Source organism: Epinephelus fuscoguttatus, linkage group LG20, assembly GCF_011397635.1.
Source record: "Epinephelus fuscoguttatus linkage group LG20, E.fuscoguttatus.final_Chr_v1".
Classification (NCBI taxonomy): Eukaryota; Metazoa; Chordata; class Actinopteri; order Perciformes; family Serranidae; genus Epinephelus; species Epinephelus fuscoguttatus.
In genome coordinates, this window is record NC_064771.1 from 37,998,893 (window position 1) to 38,016,263 (window position 17,371).

Genomic DNA, 17,371 nt, shown 5'->3' on the forward strand with positions numbered 1-17,371 from the left:
TACTGTTTTCACACAATCTGAATCTTTCCATTTCGGGAACAAAGAAATAATCTACCAAACACAAATGTCCTTACTTTTTGTGCTTAGTTTATAATATGTTTTAAAATACATTAACTTAATCACACATTTTAAAAATGATAGTTGTGTGGCACTCTTGACACTCCATACCAAATGAGTCTTGGCATGAAGCACTCTAACATGGGCGTTACTGTTTTCACTGCAGCTTTTCCAGTTTGGGAAGTTTGTATCTGAATTAACAACTGCAGCGAGTGTTTCTTCTTCTTCTACTGTGTGAACATGTTTTCACATATCGGGGATCACATTAAAATCTCAACAGCAAGCTGCTACGATGTGTAAATCATGAGGTGTTGAATACGATGTCAGTGACTGAACCAGGAGTTTTAACTTGTTACGGCAGATTCAGATCAGTTTTACTTGTACTCACAGCCTCGTCTGTTCCACTTGTCTGAATGAAACACCAGCTGCTGTTTGCAGACACAGGTGAAGTCACATCCACACAGCCTGACTGGGTTCAAAGGACAGAAAGCAAACAGGAAGGGGAGGCGTGACAGCAGGAAGGAGGAGGTGTTACAGTGAAACACTTCCAGGTGCTTCAAGAAGAAAACAGGAAGCATCAAACAGCTGTAACACTGCTCAGTTTGTGTCATTAAAGCTCAACAAATAAATGAAAACTTAAAGCAGACGCTGATTAATTTCTCTCTAAATCTGTAAATCAGACATTTTAAATGAACCACAGATCGATACTTTGGATTTTTTATTGGATGGACATTTCTGTATTCAGCGAACCACGGATGATCCTGAACAGTAACACATTCTATACTGTGACTCTTCCATACCATTTTGATGGCATACAAAAATATGACATTTGTACACTATACTTTGCCTTTATGCATAATTCTTTTATGATATATTGCACTTTGAACTATGACTCTGACATAAAAACTTCACAGGTTGCAGCTTCTCAAATGTTTTGATTTCATGCATTTTTGTTGTCAGATATTAAAGTTATCAGATTATTTTGGAGTGTTGAAAAAAAACAGCAAAAAACACAGCAGAACATACATGAAATAAATTAAAACAAGAATACAGTATTTTTATATACAGACGTGATATCACATCCCAAAGCCAGTACAAAGGAAACTGAACTCACAAGACTAGTTTTTATTTCACATAAAAATTAAACGCTAAAGATCATCAGAGATTTCTGTGTGAATAGAGAGTTTACAGTGTGCGCTGTTTAGCATTAAAAAATGGTGTATTTCAGACTCAAAACGAAAAAATGAAAACACAAAAACACAATGTCCCTCTCTAGAGCTAGTTTGTCCATTCTGGGCTACTGTAGAAACATTGCAGTGCAACATGGTGATCTCTGTAGACGAGGACCCGCTCCCTGCGTAGATACAAACGTCTCCCTCTGAGGTAACGAAAACACTATTTTCCACTGATTCTACACTGAAGAAAACATGCATGATAAATAAGTATATAAAGAACTGCTGTTCATGTTGGAAACAAGCCCGCATGTTGCTATAAAACACCCAGGTTTGATGGCTGCTTGTTTGTTGGTCTTGAACAGTGGTCTGCAGCTTGGCAGACGTCTCGTCTTGGTGACACAGCATCCACCATCCCCTCCACCTCCTGTGACACAGTCAGCTCATGAACTACGTCACTTTAAAAATGTATGAAAACAGTTTCACGTGCAGTTGAGAGTTATTATCAGTTCAACAGGTTTTGATTTTTGTCCAGTTCTTGTTCAACAACCAGCGTCAGTGTTTCCTCAGTGAGACCAGAAGTGTATCTACTTCTGTTTTGGTCTCTTCCACTTCCTCTGTGATTTTCTGGCTTTGTCTCGCTGCTTCTTCAAAACTGGAAACAAACTGTGGCAGATCTGTCGTCCTCTGACAGTCACTGATCGTTGTCTCCATCCTGGTCACACAAGTCAGAGTCCGTGCTGTCTGTGCAGCTACACCGTGCACGACTTCTCTGGAGGCCATTTTGTCGCTGATGGTTTGGACTGTTTTCAGCTCCTCCACCAGCGGTTTGATAGCTTCACTGAAATCTCCACTTTTCTGCATCACATTCATCTTCAGTGACTCTGTTTTCTGTTCTTTGCTTTCACAAAAATAACCAACTAAATAAACTGCAAACCTCGCAGCATACAACCCACCAAAACCACCACCAACTGCACCTCCTGCTGCACCAACTGTGCCACCGAAAGTACCACCGATGGCACCACCAGTTGCACAGCCGATGGTGAACCACGCTACATCACCTGCTACACCATCAACTGGGCTACCAGTCCCTTTAGCTGCAGCGCAGATTGCACCACCGACAGTGCCGCTGAACACTCCTCCAACTGTTCCACCTAAAACACTGCCGACAAAGCCAACAGTTGCACTGACTGCGTTAATATGGCCACAAAATCTGGCACAGGTTGCTGCACCCACTGCTCCCAATGCCCCCCCAGCTCCACCAGTAACACCACCACAAGCTGCACCAACCATTCCTCCAAACACACTGAGGAGACTTCGCAGTGGCTTATTCTCAGAAATGTTCCTTTGCATTTCACGAAGTCGAGCAGCCGTCAGCGTGAAGCTCTCTGAAGCTCTCTGGAGATGAGCCATACGTTGACTGTAGACGCGTATAAAAGACGTCAAACTTGTTACGAGTTCGTCTTTCAGGTCAGGTGAAACAGCGGATGTTCCGTAAGCCACGGAGCCACCTTCAAAATCAAATAAGTTTTCCATGTTTGTGTGTTTTATCTTCCACAATAATCCACCTGATGGCTGGGGCGAAGTCGTCACGTGATGGAAGATTTGTGTTCAGTTATTGGACGAAGTTTAGGATCCAGAAATCGACGGTTCATTTTAAAAAAACTAAACCAATGTCGAGGCTGAATTTTTCTCTGTTCTGCCTGAAAATGAAAAACAGAAGAGAATTTAAAACTTGTACGTTAAATATTAAGTAGAAACTTTAAATTAATGCCATCACTGTACAGAGAAAGACAAAACAGCTTTTTATGCCAAGTATCTAAATTAACATCACATTTATGGAGGCTGAAGAAAGCCACTAAGACATTTACAGGCTTTTACAATAAAAACAGAAATCATTGAAATGTATTCATTTAATTAGCATCTTAGAGAAGCACTAATATATATTTAAGGTTGTGATAACTGATTCTTTTTTAAATCTTTTTTTATTACCTTCAGGGGCAGCAGAACAAGCTATAACCATTTAACACATTAATATTTTATCCCCTTTTAAGTTTGTACGAGAAACTTGATAGCAAACACTCATTTTGATTTTATTTTACGCAAAAAAAAGAAAAGCAAATTATTTCAGCATTTTTGGATTGCATTTGCTTGTGACCGCTTATTGTGTTCCATCTTATTTTCCTTGACCAAGCCAGTTTGCTCAGGTTTCAAAGGGTTAATTAGTTAAACATGTGGCAGCTGCTCTGTGGAAAAAACTTTATTTAAAGTTTAAATTAGAGTTATTGCTCATACGTATTTAAATCAAAGTGATCATGAGTTAAAAATAAATAAATAAATAAAATACAGAAACTTAAAAACAATCAAACAAGGACGTTACCTGGAAAAAATATTTTAAAATTAGAATAATTCTGTAACATAATTTAAAAAGGTAATGACAAGAATAATTATTAATATAGTTGTTTTATATAATTTGTCATTCTTTTAAAAAAGGTATTATTCTTTGTTAATTTGCAAATTGTGGGACATTTCTTGCCTCGTGACTCAATGCCTTTTCCCCAAGAAATTGCGCCAATTAGCTCAGAGTTCAAAGGGTTAAATGCTTGTGAAAGGCTTCTGAAATCAACACAAAAAAATTGATTTCGCTCCAGGTTTCAAAGGGTTAAAGTGAAGAATTAAAAAATAAATAAATAAATAAATAAATAAGTCTGATAACACAAAGGATAATTTAAAAAATATTCAATAACTTTTTAAATTAATTTTGATTCTATTTTAAAATCGAATTGAATCATAATTTAAAGACGGAATAAGATTAAAAACTGAGTATTTTGTATTATATTATTTGATATCTAAACATACATTTATTTAATTGCTCTATAATTCTTTTTAAAATTCATTAACTTAATCACACATTTTAAAAATCTATGTTTATTTGTGTGGCACTCTTGACACTCCATACCAAATGAGTCTTGGCATGAAGCACTCTAAAATGGGCGTTACTGTTTTCACTCTGCAGCTGTTCCAGTTTGGGAAGTTTGTATCTGAATTAACAACTGCAGCGAGTGTTTCTTCTTCTTCTACTGTCTGAACATGTTCTCACATACCAGGCATCACATTAAAATCTCAAAACTGATCTGAATCTGCCGTAACAAGTTAAAACTCCTGGTTCAGTCACTGACATCGTATTCAACACCTCATGATTTACACATCTCTGGCTGTGTGTTGCATTTAGTCCTCTGAGTTATTTCACACCAGAACGTATCGTAGCAGCTTCTTGTTATTTGTACTCACAGTCTCGTCTGTTCCACTTGTTTGAATGAAACACCAGCTGCTGTTTGCAGACACAGGTGAAGTCACATCCACACAGCCTGACTGGGTTCAAAGGACAGAAAGGAAACAGGAAGGGGAGGCGTGACAGCAGGAAGGAGGAGGTGTTACAGTGAAACACTTCCAGGTGCTTCAAGAAGAAAACAGGAAGCATCAAACAGCTGTAACACTGCTCAGTTTGTGTCATTAAAGCTCAACAAACAGATTTAAGACAAACTTTCACCTGAAAATAGACTCTGGATTATTTAATCTAAATGTTTACAATCATCACAACTCTCTGATTTATATATACTCATGATCACTTCAAATTAACCAAATACATTTACCTGCAGATTTGATGTTGTGCAAACATTTCTATTTGCTAACCAAGTATGATCTGTATCGTACTGGATTTGCACCAGAGAGCATGGATACCAAGAGGTGAAGCTCAATAGAATGCCCCATAGCAACAGACTGGCCCATGGTTTCGTCCTACTGCCGCCATTTTGGACCGTCAGCAGACCCGCTTGCATACAAAAACACACAGACAAACTGAAGTATATTGCTATTAATTATGCTTACAATGCTACTCACCTCGTGATAGCTTGGTCACAGCTGCTTTTTCACGTTTTTGTAAAGCAAAATATAGACTTTAAAAAAAACAAAACGAAGAAGAACAGCCTAGATGGCATCTCTACATATTACATCCACTTATGAGAAGATTAACTTCATTACTCCTTCAAAATCACCCCATAAGCCAAAATACCAAAAAAGAAAAATTTAAAAACAAAATCAATATTTTAACTACAAACACATTAATGGCGACGTCACATAGTCAGGAATAAAGATTTATTTACAGTTTGTACAGTAAGGGGACAGTAATAATAATAATAATATATAGGTTATTTTAATATGATATATTTTAATGCTAAAGCAGTAATCAGTTCTGATATAAATGGTCCAAGAGGCCATATATATATATGTATATATATATATATATATATATATATATATATATATATATATATATACACGTTATCTTCCCTCCAAAACGGGCATATTAAATTGATATTAAAACACTTTAAAACTTACACCTCAGGAGTTCTTACCTGTCAGGATCCTTCAGGAAACGGTGGAAGGCCAGGTGCGGGGTGTTCCACTGATAGTTGTTGCAGTTAATTGCACTACACTGTTTTCTTTTACTTTTTTTCTCCTCTCTCCTTGACATCTTGCATGTTGTCTGGGCGCAACCAGAGATATTGGATGAAGCGAGAAATCCCACTCAGCTCACTTCCTGATTCAGTGACGTCAGCGCCACGCCCCCGTAGGAGACTAGCGTTAGCTCTGAATGTATTGTCGTCAATGAGGAAAATAAACGTGATCAATTTATGGTCAATTCTTTCGTCCTGTAGTCACTAAAATAAATATTGGATTCGTTTTGCACAAGCCACACATCTCACCAACATTCTGACTCTAAAGCTGCATTTTTCATCCGCACAGATCAAGAGAAAATTAACTTTGTTTGAGCCCTGTCCGTCTCAGAAAACAAGTTCTCGCGAGATCTTGTGATCTTGATAAACAGGCGGTAAAATCACAGTTAGCTTACAAACAGTTATTTACCGCTAGTAATAAATAAAAAATGCCCAAGCTTTGTGCAGCAACAGGCTGCAATAATAGGAAGAATGTCTTTTCATTCCACCTGCTTCTCGATCCGCATACACAGACATCCACAGAGCCTCTGTTCAACACGGAGGTGGGAGGCGGACTCTAAAGCTGCATGAGAACAGGCTCTGATTGGAGGGAGAGCTAACCACGCCCACTTAGGAGACAGGAAGAGTAACCGTTTTCTTAACATTGGATAAGCCTACAGTGGGGTATCTCCTTTATCCAGTATCTCTGACGCAACAGTCCAAGCTCAACAGTCCAAAATGGTGGCAGCGCCCCTAGTGGCTGTTGGCAAAAATTCAACGGAGCTTCACCTCTTGGTGTCCATGCTCTTTGCTTGCACCCTGCCCTACTTTGTACTGCAACTGACCTATGGCTAAGCCCCGCCCTCAAACACGATGAGCCAATCACAGTGCGTACAGCCATTCCTCTTCGTCTGCCTGGACGTCCATTGAAATGCATTACAGAAAGTCAGTTTGTTGGGTTTTATGAGCTTTTTCTGAGATTTGAAGTTTAAAAATGGTCAAACGGTGTGCATGGGGTACATGCAACTCTGACACAAGGTATCCTGAGAGGCTGGGCGACCAGGTGTATTTTTACACTTTAAACCACATCTCAAGCGAGAAAAGTGTCTCCTTTGGATAAAGTTGTGTGGTAACGTTAGACCACAACATCAACTCAACGTGAATAAGATTAACAATGATGTCTACATCTGTTCTAAGGTAAGTCAACATTGTGTTTGAGGCAACATATTGTCACTTTGCTGCAAAGAAATATAAAGTTATCTTTAACATCTCTAGCTAACGTTAGCTAAAGTTAGCCTAACGTTAGCTCCTAGCTGCGTTGTTCATCATGTCACCTTGTTTGCTGGGAGTTCATTAGCCTATTTTGTTCTAGTTTTGTACTTTGGTGATGGTACATCATTGTTAGCTGTTGTCCAAAGGGCTCTAGTTAAGCTAACGTTAACTTCTGGAGCTTAGCTTCATTAACTTATCTGTAATGGCAGAGATAACAAAGGTTGACTACTCCCACTACTGTGAAGTGACTGACTGAATAAAAACACATCTACTATAGCAGCTCTCCGGCTCTGCAGGCAGGTGATAGTGGTAAAGGGACTCAGTTCTTTTTGTGTTCTCATTATCAGTTTATTTCAAAGAGGACTCAGACCTCTTTCTGGTCACACTACAGCTCTGATGGGGCCTCGGTCCTCTTTGTTACTGATATAATTTTGACGTGACACTGCAGTGTGGTTATGAAGCCTCTTGCTTTCAATGAACTTAAAACTGGAGGAGAACCTCAGTGTGTCTGTGCTGCAGACTGTTGCTGTTTGATGTGTTCTACGTTCCACATCTGGAGACGTGCAGTATCTCCTTTAGACCAAACTACTCCTCGTCCTGTGTCCTTGGAAGCGCTACAGGCCGATGTGGTTTCGTCTGTTTTTTCAAGCGTCCCAGGTCAACAGCATGTGATCTAGAGGGCTGAATACAGTGGCAAAGAGCAAAGTGAACCTGGAGCGCTTCGTATTCACAAGGTGTAGGTTAAGTGAACTCTAGGTGACAGTCAGATGTTATGTACAGGAGCAGAGGAGCAGAGGAGGAAGATGTCAAAAGGAGGTGTTCAAGCTAAAATGAAAAGTTAAGTTGCTCCTTTACCTCTGCTGTTATTCTATTAAGGCTCAATTAAGTCTTCAAAGTCCAATAAACATAGATCAGTCCATAATTAAAATCACCGTCCGTACAGGAATAGTCTGACATTTACAGAAACATTAACCTTATTCTCTTTCTTGATCAGTGTTGGATATAAAGGTCGACATGTCTCCTGTCTGTGAGGACCTGTCTGTGGCTCCACTCTGCTAACAGCTCACCTCCTCAGGAATCATTAAAGTTTCATCTAATCTAAATAAACGCCAGCCGACCTCATCACTCCACAGCTCAGATCTAATTGAGCACATATTTGTTGAGTTTTAGCCGCTGTTAGTTTTAAACTAATCTGTGACATTTATCTGTCCACAGGGAGGCTTCAGAGTCAACACGACTGAAAGTGTTGCACTCAGATTAAATGGTGATACATTCATGATTTATTAAAGATGGTTACAACACTGCGTTCTCATTACAGCCCCACAATGTTTTAGACGATGAACTGATGTAAGGATGCTCGTATTTAAAGGTTTGTACTTAAGTGGCGTGTTTGAGAGTTTTCAGAGAACGCTGGCGTGTTTTACTCCACAGGTGGAAAAAATACTTGTTTGACTTTAAAATCATAATTTCAATCTGAATGAATTTGGAGTTCAATTGACCTATAGCTAAGCCCCGCCCCCTCCACTCACTCAGACAAACTATCAACATTCAGTGCCCGGCGCTATGGCAGGTGTCACAGTACACGGCATTTCACAGGAGGCAACTGATGATTTTTGGGGACATAACGATCAGATGTCATTGAGAAGTAACCAAAAGGGCCTAAACTACGCATTGGAGGGATATATTCATCATTTTATTGTTGAGAAGGTCGATGAAAAGCTTAAATTACAAGCCAAAATTTACAGGTCACAGTGTACGCTTGTGAACCGCATCTGGTTGCCGTCACCATCAAAGACAACAAGTTAAAGTGCCACTGAAGTTAAGGTTTTTGGCTCAGAATATGAGAAAAGGATAACGGCCTTTTTACCATCTTTACCAAGAGTGTCTCTCCGTTAGTTTGGTGCTACAGTATTTACACTGAATCATTCAGCATAACGTTTGCCAACCTTTGTTATCTCTGCCATTACAGATAAGTTAATGAAGCTAAGCTCCAGAAGTTAACGTTAGCTTAACTAGAGCCCTTTGGACAACAGCTAACAATGATGTACCATCACCAAAGTACAAAACTAGAACAAAATAGGCTAATGAACTCCCAGCAAACAAGGTGACATGATGAACAACGCAGCTAGGAGCTAACGTTAGGCTAACTTTAGCTAACGTTAGCTAGAGATGTTAAAGATAACTTTATATTTCTTTGCAGCAAAGTGACAATATGTTGCCTCAAACACAATGTTGACTTACCTTAGAACAGATGTAGACATCATTGTTAATCTTATTCACGTTGAGTTGATGTTGTGGTCTAACGTTACCACACAACTTTATCCAAAGGAGACACTTTTCTCGCTTGAGATGTGGTTTAAAGTGTAAAAATACACCTGGTCGCCCAGCCTCTCAGGATACCTTGTGTCAGAGTTGCATGTACCCCATGCACACCGTTTGACCATTTTTAAACTTCAAATCTCAGAAAAAGCTCATAAAACCCAACAAACTGACTTTCTGTAATGCATTTCAATGGACGTCCAGGCAGAGAATGTCCCGGGGACTTAGCCATAGGTCAATGATGTTACTGACGTCACCTACAGTAAAACAAAACTTATATTTGTAGCTTGAGGTTTCTTGTTCTCTTTGTGCTGTTCACTCCCCACTAGCATGCTAACAAGATTGCTGTCACTTATAAAGTTTTGTAAGCTTGTCACGGTATCACAGTTTATTCATAAGGTGTATTTGTAACTTTGGGCCTTTCCAGAATTGGACCCTACCCACTCCCACTCCGTCGTGGAGCGTCACTCTGTTTGTAGTCACCTTCACAGCTGAATGAAGCTCCTTCATCGAGGTGTAGGAGATAAACACAGCTGCAAGCTTTGGGACAAACTTCGCTCTCTGCAGCGGAAAGAGAAACTGCTCCACCCCTCACTCCACAGCTCCACCCTCTTGTCCAAATATGGTCACTTCTGGCTCCGAAGGAAACAAGATGGCAACCAAAATGCTGAACTGGAGGCTTCAACGGAAGTCCGCCAACTAATGGATGACATCACAGTGGCTACTTCCATTATTTTATACAGCCTATGCAGTAGTCGAATCCTCTGATCACAGCGATTCCACTGAAATGAGTGATTTTGAGTTTTAAATGCTCGTGAGCAGGTATTTATATTGCAACTAGGAGCATGCTCACGCTAAGTAGATGATTAGTCCAGTAAAAGATAGTTTAACAGCAGCAATTTTTATAATCAGTTAACTATTTTTGGTAATATTTCAAGCAAGAATGCCGAAAAAAATGACGCCGACCTCGTCACATATCGACATTTTGGTCATGGACTTTCCACGTTCACATATGACGTGCAGGGTACCCTGGATGTGTTGGTTGTTGATGTTCTGGGACGCCGTGTCAACTTCTCCTCTTTCAAGATACACTTCCATTTTCACAGGAAATTTAATGTTTACATACAGTCTCTTTCAAAATAAACGCACTACGCCGGTACAACACCACGCACTGACTTTCTTCTTTCCTCCAACAACAAACAGACGTGGTTGGGTTTATGAAGAAAGAACAGGGTCCGGCTTTAGAATACTACAGGACGTGAACACCGCTCTCCAGGAGAAAGTCGGTGTTTGTTGGACTATTCCACCGCCTTGACTTTTGTCCTTGTCCCACTGTGTTTCCCCCTGACGCCGCCGGGTGCTGTTAATCTATATGGCAATCTGTCACGTATCATGCTGACGTTAAAGGACGCCTTATTTGTTGGTTTCTGGTGCTACAAGTCACTGCCAAAGTGCCAGATTTTGACGGCCGGCCTCTTCAAGGTTTTCATTTGTGACAATTCACTACTTTTCTTGGTCTTTATGACAGAAAATGTAATATTTTTGGGATTTGAACAGACAAAACAAGACATTTGATGGCATCATCTTGTCCTCCACAATACTGTCCTCCAGTTGTGTCTGATACCAGTATCATCACTCAGCTACCTTAGCCTCTAGTAATGTAATAAATGTATTCTTTGTTTGCAGAAATAAACAAAGCCACCATTTTCTTTTGACTACTCCGTGATGGACATTTATTCAAAGTTTTATTGACCCAACAATGAATCAGTAAATCAAGAAATCGTTAGCAGCTCTGCGATGAAACATTGGAGGCCATTCACAGAAGAGGCGTTCACAACCATCATGTATAAGAGGGTCACCTTTATTGTCACAAAAACACAACAGGAACGTACAAAAGCAGCAACCTTTTTTTGTTTGGTTGATTTTTCTCACACGAAGCAGCAACTTTTTACTTTCCATACACAAAGTTGCGCGGTGTTTTGCACGGTTTAGTTGGTCTTTAGTTATACGGACTTTGTAGTAGATTATCATTCTTCTTCACGAGTCACAAACAACACTTACCCCACACAGCAAGCATCACTCTCACACTGGAGGAACAGTATGTAGTTGATATACAATATCATCCCCATATCTTTCTCAATACTTGGAATCATAATCCTCTTTTTTTCTTTATTCTGACAGTAAAAGGGGCTTCACTGACCCATTTTCAACATAATACAAAAATCTATGTTACTGTACAATTTTTGATTACTCTATCATACACTCACAGGTATACACAGAATTATTGACAAGAAAATTTGACCTCTGTTGACCCAGCGTGCAGATTTCCAGGAATGTATACAGTATGCATGCCATTTTGGATTTTTTTTTTTCTCCCGTCTAAAAAAATGTCCACACAAAATCAATTTTGTAATATATCATTTGGGTTTATATACATTTTTGAACATCCACAAATGGTTTGAACAATCACACATTCATCAAGAAACCATCAATAGAGTTTAATCTGTGCAGTGTACGTACACTATTGGTTATAATAGAGGAAAACAGCTACAAAATGGGGCGTCCTATCAGTGAGGTGATCGTCTTTAGAGGAAGGAGGATAATGTGCTTTTTATAAATGTGGTGGTACGTTTAGATACCGCTCGTCTGGAGAACCTCCCACTCTCCCACTGCTGTACTGGTCTCATACGACAAAGTGTAATCATGGATCGTTTCTATGGTTCAGCAGGAAAAAAATAAAAAATCTTTAACACAGAAAAATAATAATTTACAGAATAAATGTGTTACATGCTTATGAATCCTTTTCTTCAAGTATAAAAATACAAAAAAAGCTTGATTATATAAAACATAGATGATACTTTTCTTTTTTACATGTTAATAAAGCGATTTCTTCAAAACAAAAACTAAATGGTTTTTAATAATAATATACATACAATATATCTGTGAAGTGGTTCAGGTTATACTTTAACTGCGGTTTTATCTATTTTCGTGCTAGCTCTTAATGCTATTTCTGAGACTACTAATACATTCCATAAATGTATTAACTATATACTGAAACATCTGCTTGTAATTTCATTTCTGCCAGTGGTATAAATACACACTCACAGATTAATATTTCCCTCCAGGAAAATGTCAAACGGCACCGAGCGTGTGTGCAGGATTATTTATCTTGTCATTTTAGACACATTTTAAATATTTCACCCCAAAAATATTTCATCTCAACTCTTGTTTGATCCCACTGTGTTACATCCAGGGACTGAATTCATCTTTAGAACAAATTAATCAGAGAAAACAATAAAAAAATCATCTGTGTCCCAACTTCATACTTCATACTAATTGTACACATTATATACTGATTGTTATTATAATGTTTTTGTCATTATTAAGCATTTCGTACCAACAGAAAATTACTGATTCAGACTTTTTTTTTTTTCATCTCACCACCATCTGCAATTTGTTGTAAAGGGAAACTCCAACAAATCTGCACATGGAGATCAGTTTACTCTTGATAAGAAGTTAACATTGCAGTTGCTGCGCAGTGTTACAGTGTCATACATATGGATCTGTTATTTCAGTTAGACTTCCTGGATGGTATTTCCTTGTCTCATGCCAACACTAACACAACAGGTTAAGCAAGAAGTATACTTCTGCATCATTGATACTATACCTACAGCATGTACCCTACACTGTAGCCTGACGTGCACCTCCCTAGAAATGTAACTCCACAGTGTCACAGTGACGCAGACCTCCTGTCTGTCTCTGTGAGCTGAAACCATTTCCCTCAGTGGAAACAAAGCTTTGATTTACTTTAATTTCACAGATAAGAAACAATAAATTGTGAAGACAATAAAGCCTCCACACACTGTGTGTGATTTATCCTGGCTGAAATATGAGCAGAGGAAATCTCTGCTAGCTGCTAGGCTAATTTATACAGTGTAAAATGCCATAGACTGGTGCTAATAACGTTAGCATTGTTTGGAAAACGTGTTCAGTATAAGACAGTTGTTTTGTCAGTGAACCTTATGAGCTGTAATGGAGCCGAATTTTGTAACGTTACCTTTGTTAAATGTTGCTGTTGTCTCTGGTTTTATATGAGTAGAGGGAAGAGTCAGCTAGCTGCTAGGCTAATTTATACAATGTAAAATGCCATAGGCTTGTGCTAATAACGTTAGCATGTTGTATTTGTGGGGAAAATGTGTCCAGATAAAGACAAGTGTTTGTCTGTGAATGCTGCGAGTTATAGTGAAGCTGAGTTGTGTTTGACACTATCTCTATCAAGCCATATTTAATGTGTGTTTAACGTGTGCTTAATGTGTGTTTAATGTGTGTTTAATGTGTGTAAGTGAAGTAAGCCGCCTGTTAAACTTGGATTATGCTCAGTAAAGCCTGGACTTCACTGTCAGTCCATTTGTCCGTGTTTTCTTCCTTGTTTTTCATTATAAGCTGTTGTTTGTGTCGTGTGTTGTCTGTTGCTCGACCAATCAACGTACACTTACGACACTCAAGGTTCTTTTTGCGCTGGGAGAGTACGGCCTCTGAAATAGGAGGTGAAAGACTGTGTTCTAATGGGGCTTTCACATCGCCGCATGGTAACCCACATAAACGTGCACAGATGCTGCACAGAGTGTAACTTCTGGCGGTTGCTGTCTGGCTTTGGTTGATCAAATAGCGGACATCACGAAAGCAGGAAGAAGACAACATTGAGCAGCCTGGGGTAACATTTCCACCAAATCTCAGATGACTGGTAAATTGTCCGAATATGTAGAAATCTTGTTGTCCTGCTACAGTTTGCAGCTACATGCTAGCTGGCTCTTCTGCCTGTTCACTGAAGCACCTGCCTGTCGTCGCAGCTGTGGACTGAAGCTGCTTTTAAAAACACTTTGCTTTCAGGAGACACGTTCTTGCAGGGGTTGTCAGGGTGGTTACCTCGTGGCGGTGTGAAAGCAGCTTAAAAACTACAACTGTTCCTAGTTCCTGTGGTGCAGACACAATAATGCTGACAGTGTTGACCTCGGTTGTTCACGTGAACAGTGATGGAAATACTTTTGTAAGGAACGAAGAAGCAGCTCAAATCCTTTCTCACCTCCTCACAGAGGGACGGACTGTCGGATCATTGGTTTCATAATGTTACAGAAATGATCCAACGTCAGAAAGGTGTGGACTGACCTCTGGTAACTGACGAGCAGTTCTGATGAAGTGCTGGTCGCCTAAAAAAAATATGCTACCAAGTTGCATTATGGGAAGTGTAGGATCCAGCATGTTTGGACTGCTTTGACTCAAAACTAGTGACCAGAAGTCTTTTATTCTTCCTGAACTTTGTGCACTTTTCCATCCTGACTGTTGCAAAACAAGTTTAAACTCTGACTTGGACTCAAAACCTGCTCAGGATTAGTGTGCAGTATGTGAGTGGGACACAGATGTTGGATTGTTAGATATGGTGGATGTTAGAAGTGCTTCATACTGCGGGTCCAGAGCCGATGCAATTACCTTCAAATGTCTGACTCTTTATCTGATGTGAGGCAGAGCTGCAGAGTGATGAGGCAGAAATCTGATAATCTGAACTAATTATTGTTGGTATCATCGTCCCTGGCTCCTAGTTTGACCTCTAGCTGCTGACAAATCATTCACATGACAAAGTCTCACACTTTCACGGTCTGAACTAGGATCGAGTCCAAAACCAGAATGATCCGAGAACTCGCTCCTCACGTTATTAGTCCGGCTGAGACCTGGGAAGCAGACAGAGGATGAAGGAAGCAAAGCAACAGAGAGAGAGAGAGACAGAGAGAGAGAGAGGGAGACTGGCTCACAGACCAGAATGATGTGAGGAAAAAGCAGCGCGGGGAAACATCAGCGAGACTGATGGTGATTGGCCAGAGGGATGAGCAGCGTTTCTGCTGGAGCACAAGAAGGAGAAAAAAATCTCAGCACTGCCCCAAAAAAAGCAACAGAGGGAAGATTTAGGAGCAAAAAAAAAAAACAAGACGGAAAAATTTTGAATGGAAACAAGAAGCGGTGAGAGGGAAGGGAAAAGAAAAAAGACAAAAATCAAAATTTACAAACAGACAAATGTATTTCAAGTTTTTGTTAAATCTCACATGTGTGTCTGACGAGGTTTACCCCCCTCTCCCCCCGCACTACCACTACTCTACACTTCCATCTCCTGATTGGCCGCTGAGGACGTCGGGTTTTTGGTGCATCGGCGTGACAGTCCTCGTGCTTGTGGGTAGATGAGAGAGGGGAGAAGAGTCTGAGGCTGCCGCTGAGCTGCAAACAGCCAGAACTGATTCTGTGATCACAGTCTGCTGTCGGAGCTGTGGGACCCAAAATGTGTCCTCGTTCAGCTCCTCTCCTTCGTCTCCTTCTTCTTCCTCCTCTTCTCTGAGTGACGCACAGAGGTGAGGAAGGATGGAAGGAAAGGAAGGATGAAATACACTTTGGCAGGAGAGGAGGGATGATGTTCATGTACAGAAGGAAACATCAGAGAGGAAGGAGGGGAAAGGAAACAAGGAGAGGATACAAAGAAAGAGAGGAAAGCAGAAGAGAGGCAGGAGAGAGGAGACAAGAAAAGGTGAGATGAGGATAGGAAAAAAGTGGGTGAGGAAACAAGGAGGGGATACAAGGGACAGGACGGAGGAGGAAAGAAGGAAAGGAGATCAGAGAAGAAGATAAAAGGGGAGGAAAGGAAATATATGGAGAGGAATCAAGGAGATAAGGAGAGGACAAAAGCTGAGAAAATACAAGAAGAGGAAACACGAAGACAGGGAGAAGAGAACAAAGGAGAGGATGCAAGGACAGGAAAGGAAACAAGGAGATGACAAAAAAGCAAGGAGAGGAAAGAAGAAGAGAGGAGACAAAAAAAGGTGAGATAAGGATATTAAAAAAGTGGGCAAGGAAATAGGAGAGGAACCAAGGAGGGGACACAAGGAGCAGAGAAAAGGAGGAAAGTAGAGCTTAGGAGAGGAAACAAGAAGATAAGAAAAGGAGAACAGGTGAGTAAATACCATGAGAGGAAAGGGGAGGGAGAGGTTAGGAGAGGAAACAAGGAGATAAGGATAGGAGAACGGAGGAGAGGATACAAGGAGAGGAAAGGGAGGAAACAACGAGATGAAGAAAAGGAAAGGTAAGCAGAGTAAAAGAGATGAGGTAAGGAAACACAAACAGGAAGGACACGTAGGAGAGAAGATAAGGAGGGAAAGATGAGATTAGGAAACAAGCAGAGGAAAGCTAAGGGGAGGAAACAAGGACATGAGGTAAGGACAGGAAGGAAAGGAGAGAAGAGCAGAGGTGAGGAAATGCAGAGGAGAGGAGGGGCAGCAAGGAGAGGAGACAAGTATATAAAAAGAGAGATGAGGAGAGTAGAAATGGAGAAGGAGAGAAGAGGGAAATAGATATTAGGACAGGAGAGAAGGAAAGAGATGTAGAGAGGAAAGAAGGAGGTAGAGGAAAGGACACAGGAAGAGAAGTAAGGGGAGGGAAAAAGGAAAGGGGTGATAAGGAGAGGAAGCAAAGAGAGGAGGTGGTGAAAGAGGAGGAGGAGGAAGATGAAGAGAGTTGAAAGAAAAACAGAAAAGGAAATAAGGGGAGGAAAGGAAATAGAGAGGTAAGGAGAGAAGAAAAGAAGACAAAACCAGACAGGAGGAGAGGAACCAAGAGGAGGACACAAACAAACGAGAGGAAGGAAAAGAGAGCAGATGTGAGCAAAGGAGACAAAGAGAGGAAATAAGGAGTGGAGAGGAGAGAGGAGGAGAGTGAACAAGGAGATGATACGAGGATACGAGAGAGGAGGAAAGAAGAGATAAGTGAGAGAGCAGAAGGGTGGAAAGGAAACAAGAAAAGGAGAGAAGAAGGAAGACATGAGGAGAAATAAAAAAAACAGAAGAGGAGACGAAAGGAAAGGAGGCAAGGGTAGAAGAGGGAAGGAAAGAGGAGGTGAGAAAAACAAGGAAACAAGAAAAAGGACAAGCAAAGGAGACAAAATAAGGAGAGGAAACAACAAAAGGACAAAATGCAAGAAGAGGAAATAAAAGTAAACAAGTCAACAAGTAAAGTAAACAA

General features: G+C 40.3%; 2 protein-coding genes across 4 annotated transcripts in view; both read right to left on the bottom strand.

Annotated features, from left to right (window-relative positions):
* Positions 1–777: 777 nt before the first annotated feature.
* LOC125880685 (probable peroxisomal membrane protein PEX13) lies at positions 778–5,669 on the bottom strand. 3 transcript variants are annotated; one of them, XM_049563389.1, is made up of 3 exons: positions 5,645–5,669; positions 4,521–4,601; positions 778–2,932 (listed from the first exon to the last, which is right to left on the bottom strand). In XM_049563389.1, exon 3 carries the CDS (start codon positions 2,763–2,765, stop codon positions 1,785–1,787), a length of 981 nt encoding a protein of 326 aa, XP_049419346.1. In that variant the 5' UTR covers positions 2,766–2,932; positions 4,521–4,601; positions 5,645–5,669; the 3' UTR covers positions 778–1,784. The 3 variants fall into 3 exon arrangements, with proteins under 3 accessions (XP_049419346.1, XP_049419347.1, XP_049419348.1); XM_049563390.1 differs by lacking the exon at positions 5,645–5,669 and adding an exon at positions 5,130–5,141; XM_049563391.1 differs by lacking the exon at positions 5,645–5,669 and adding an exon at positions 4,883–4,895.
* Positions 5,670–11,159: 5,490 nt separating this feature from the next.
* The window catches only part of zgc:114120 (uncharacterized protein LOC619267 homolog), a 190,260-nt gene continuing 184,048 nt past the window's right edge, over positions 11,160–17,371 (bottom strand). Inside the window, exon 21 of the mRNA XM_049563236.1 lies at positions 11,160–15,243. Within this exon, the coding sequence (XP_049419193.1) occupies positions 15,238–15,243 (6 nt within the window). The 3' untranslated portion in view covers positions 11,160–15,237. The remainder of the gene's footprint in view (positions 15,244–17,371) is intronic.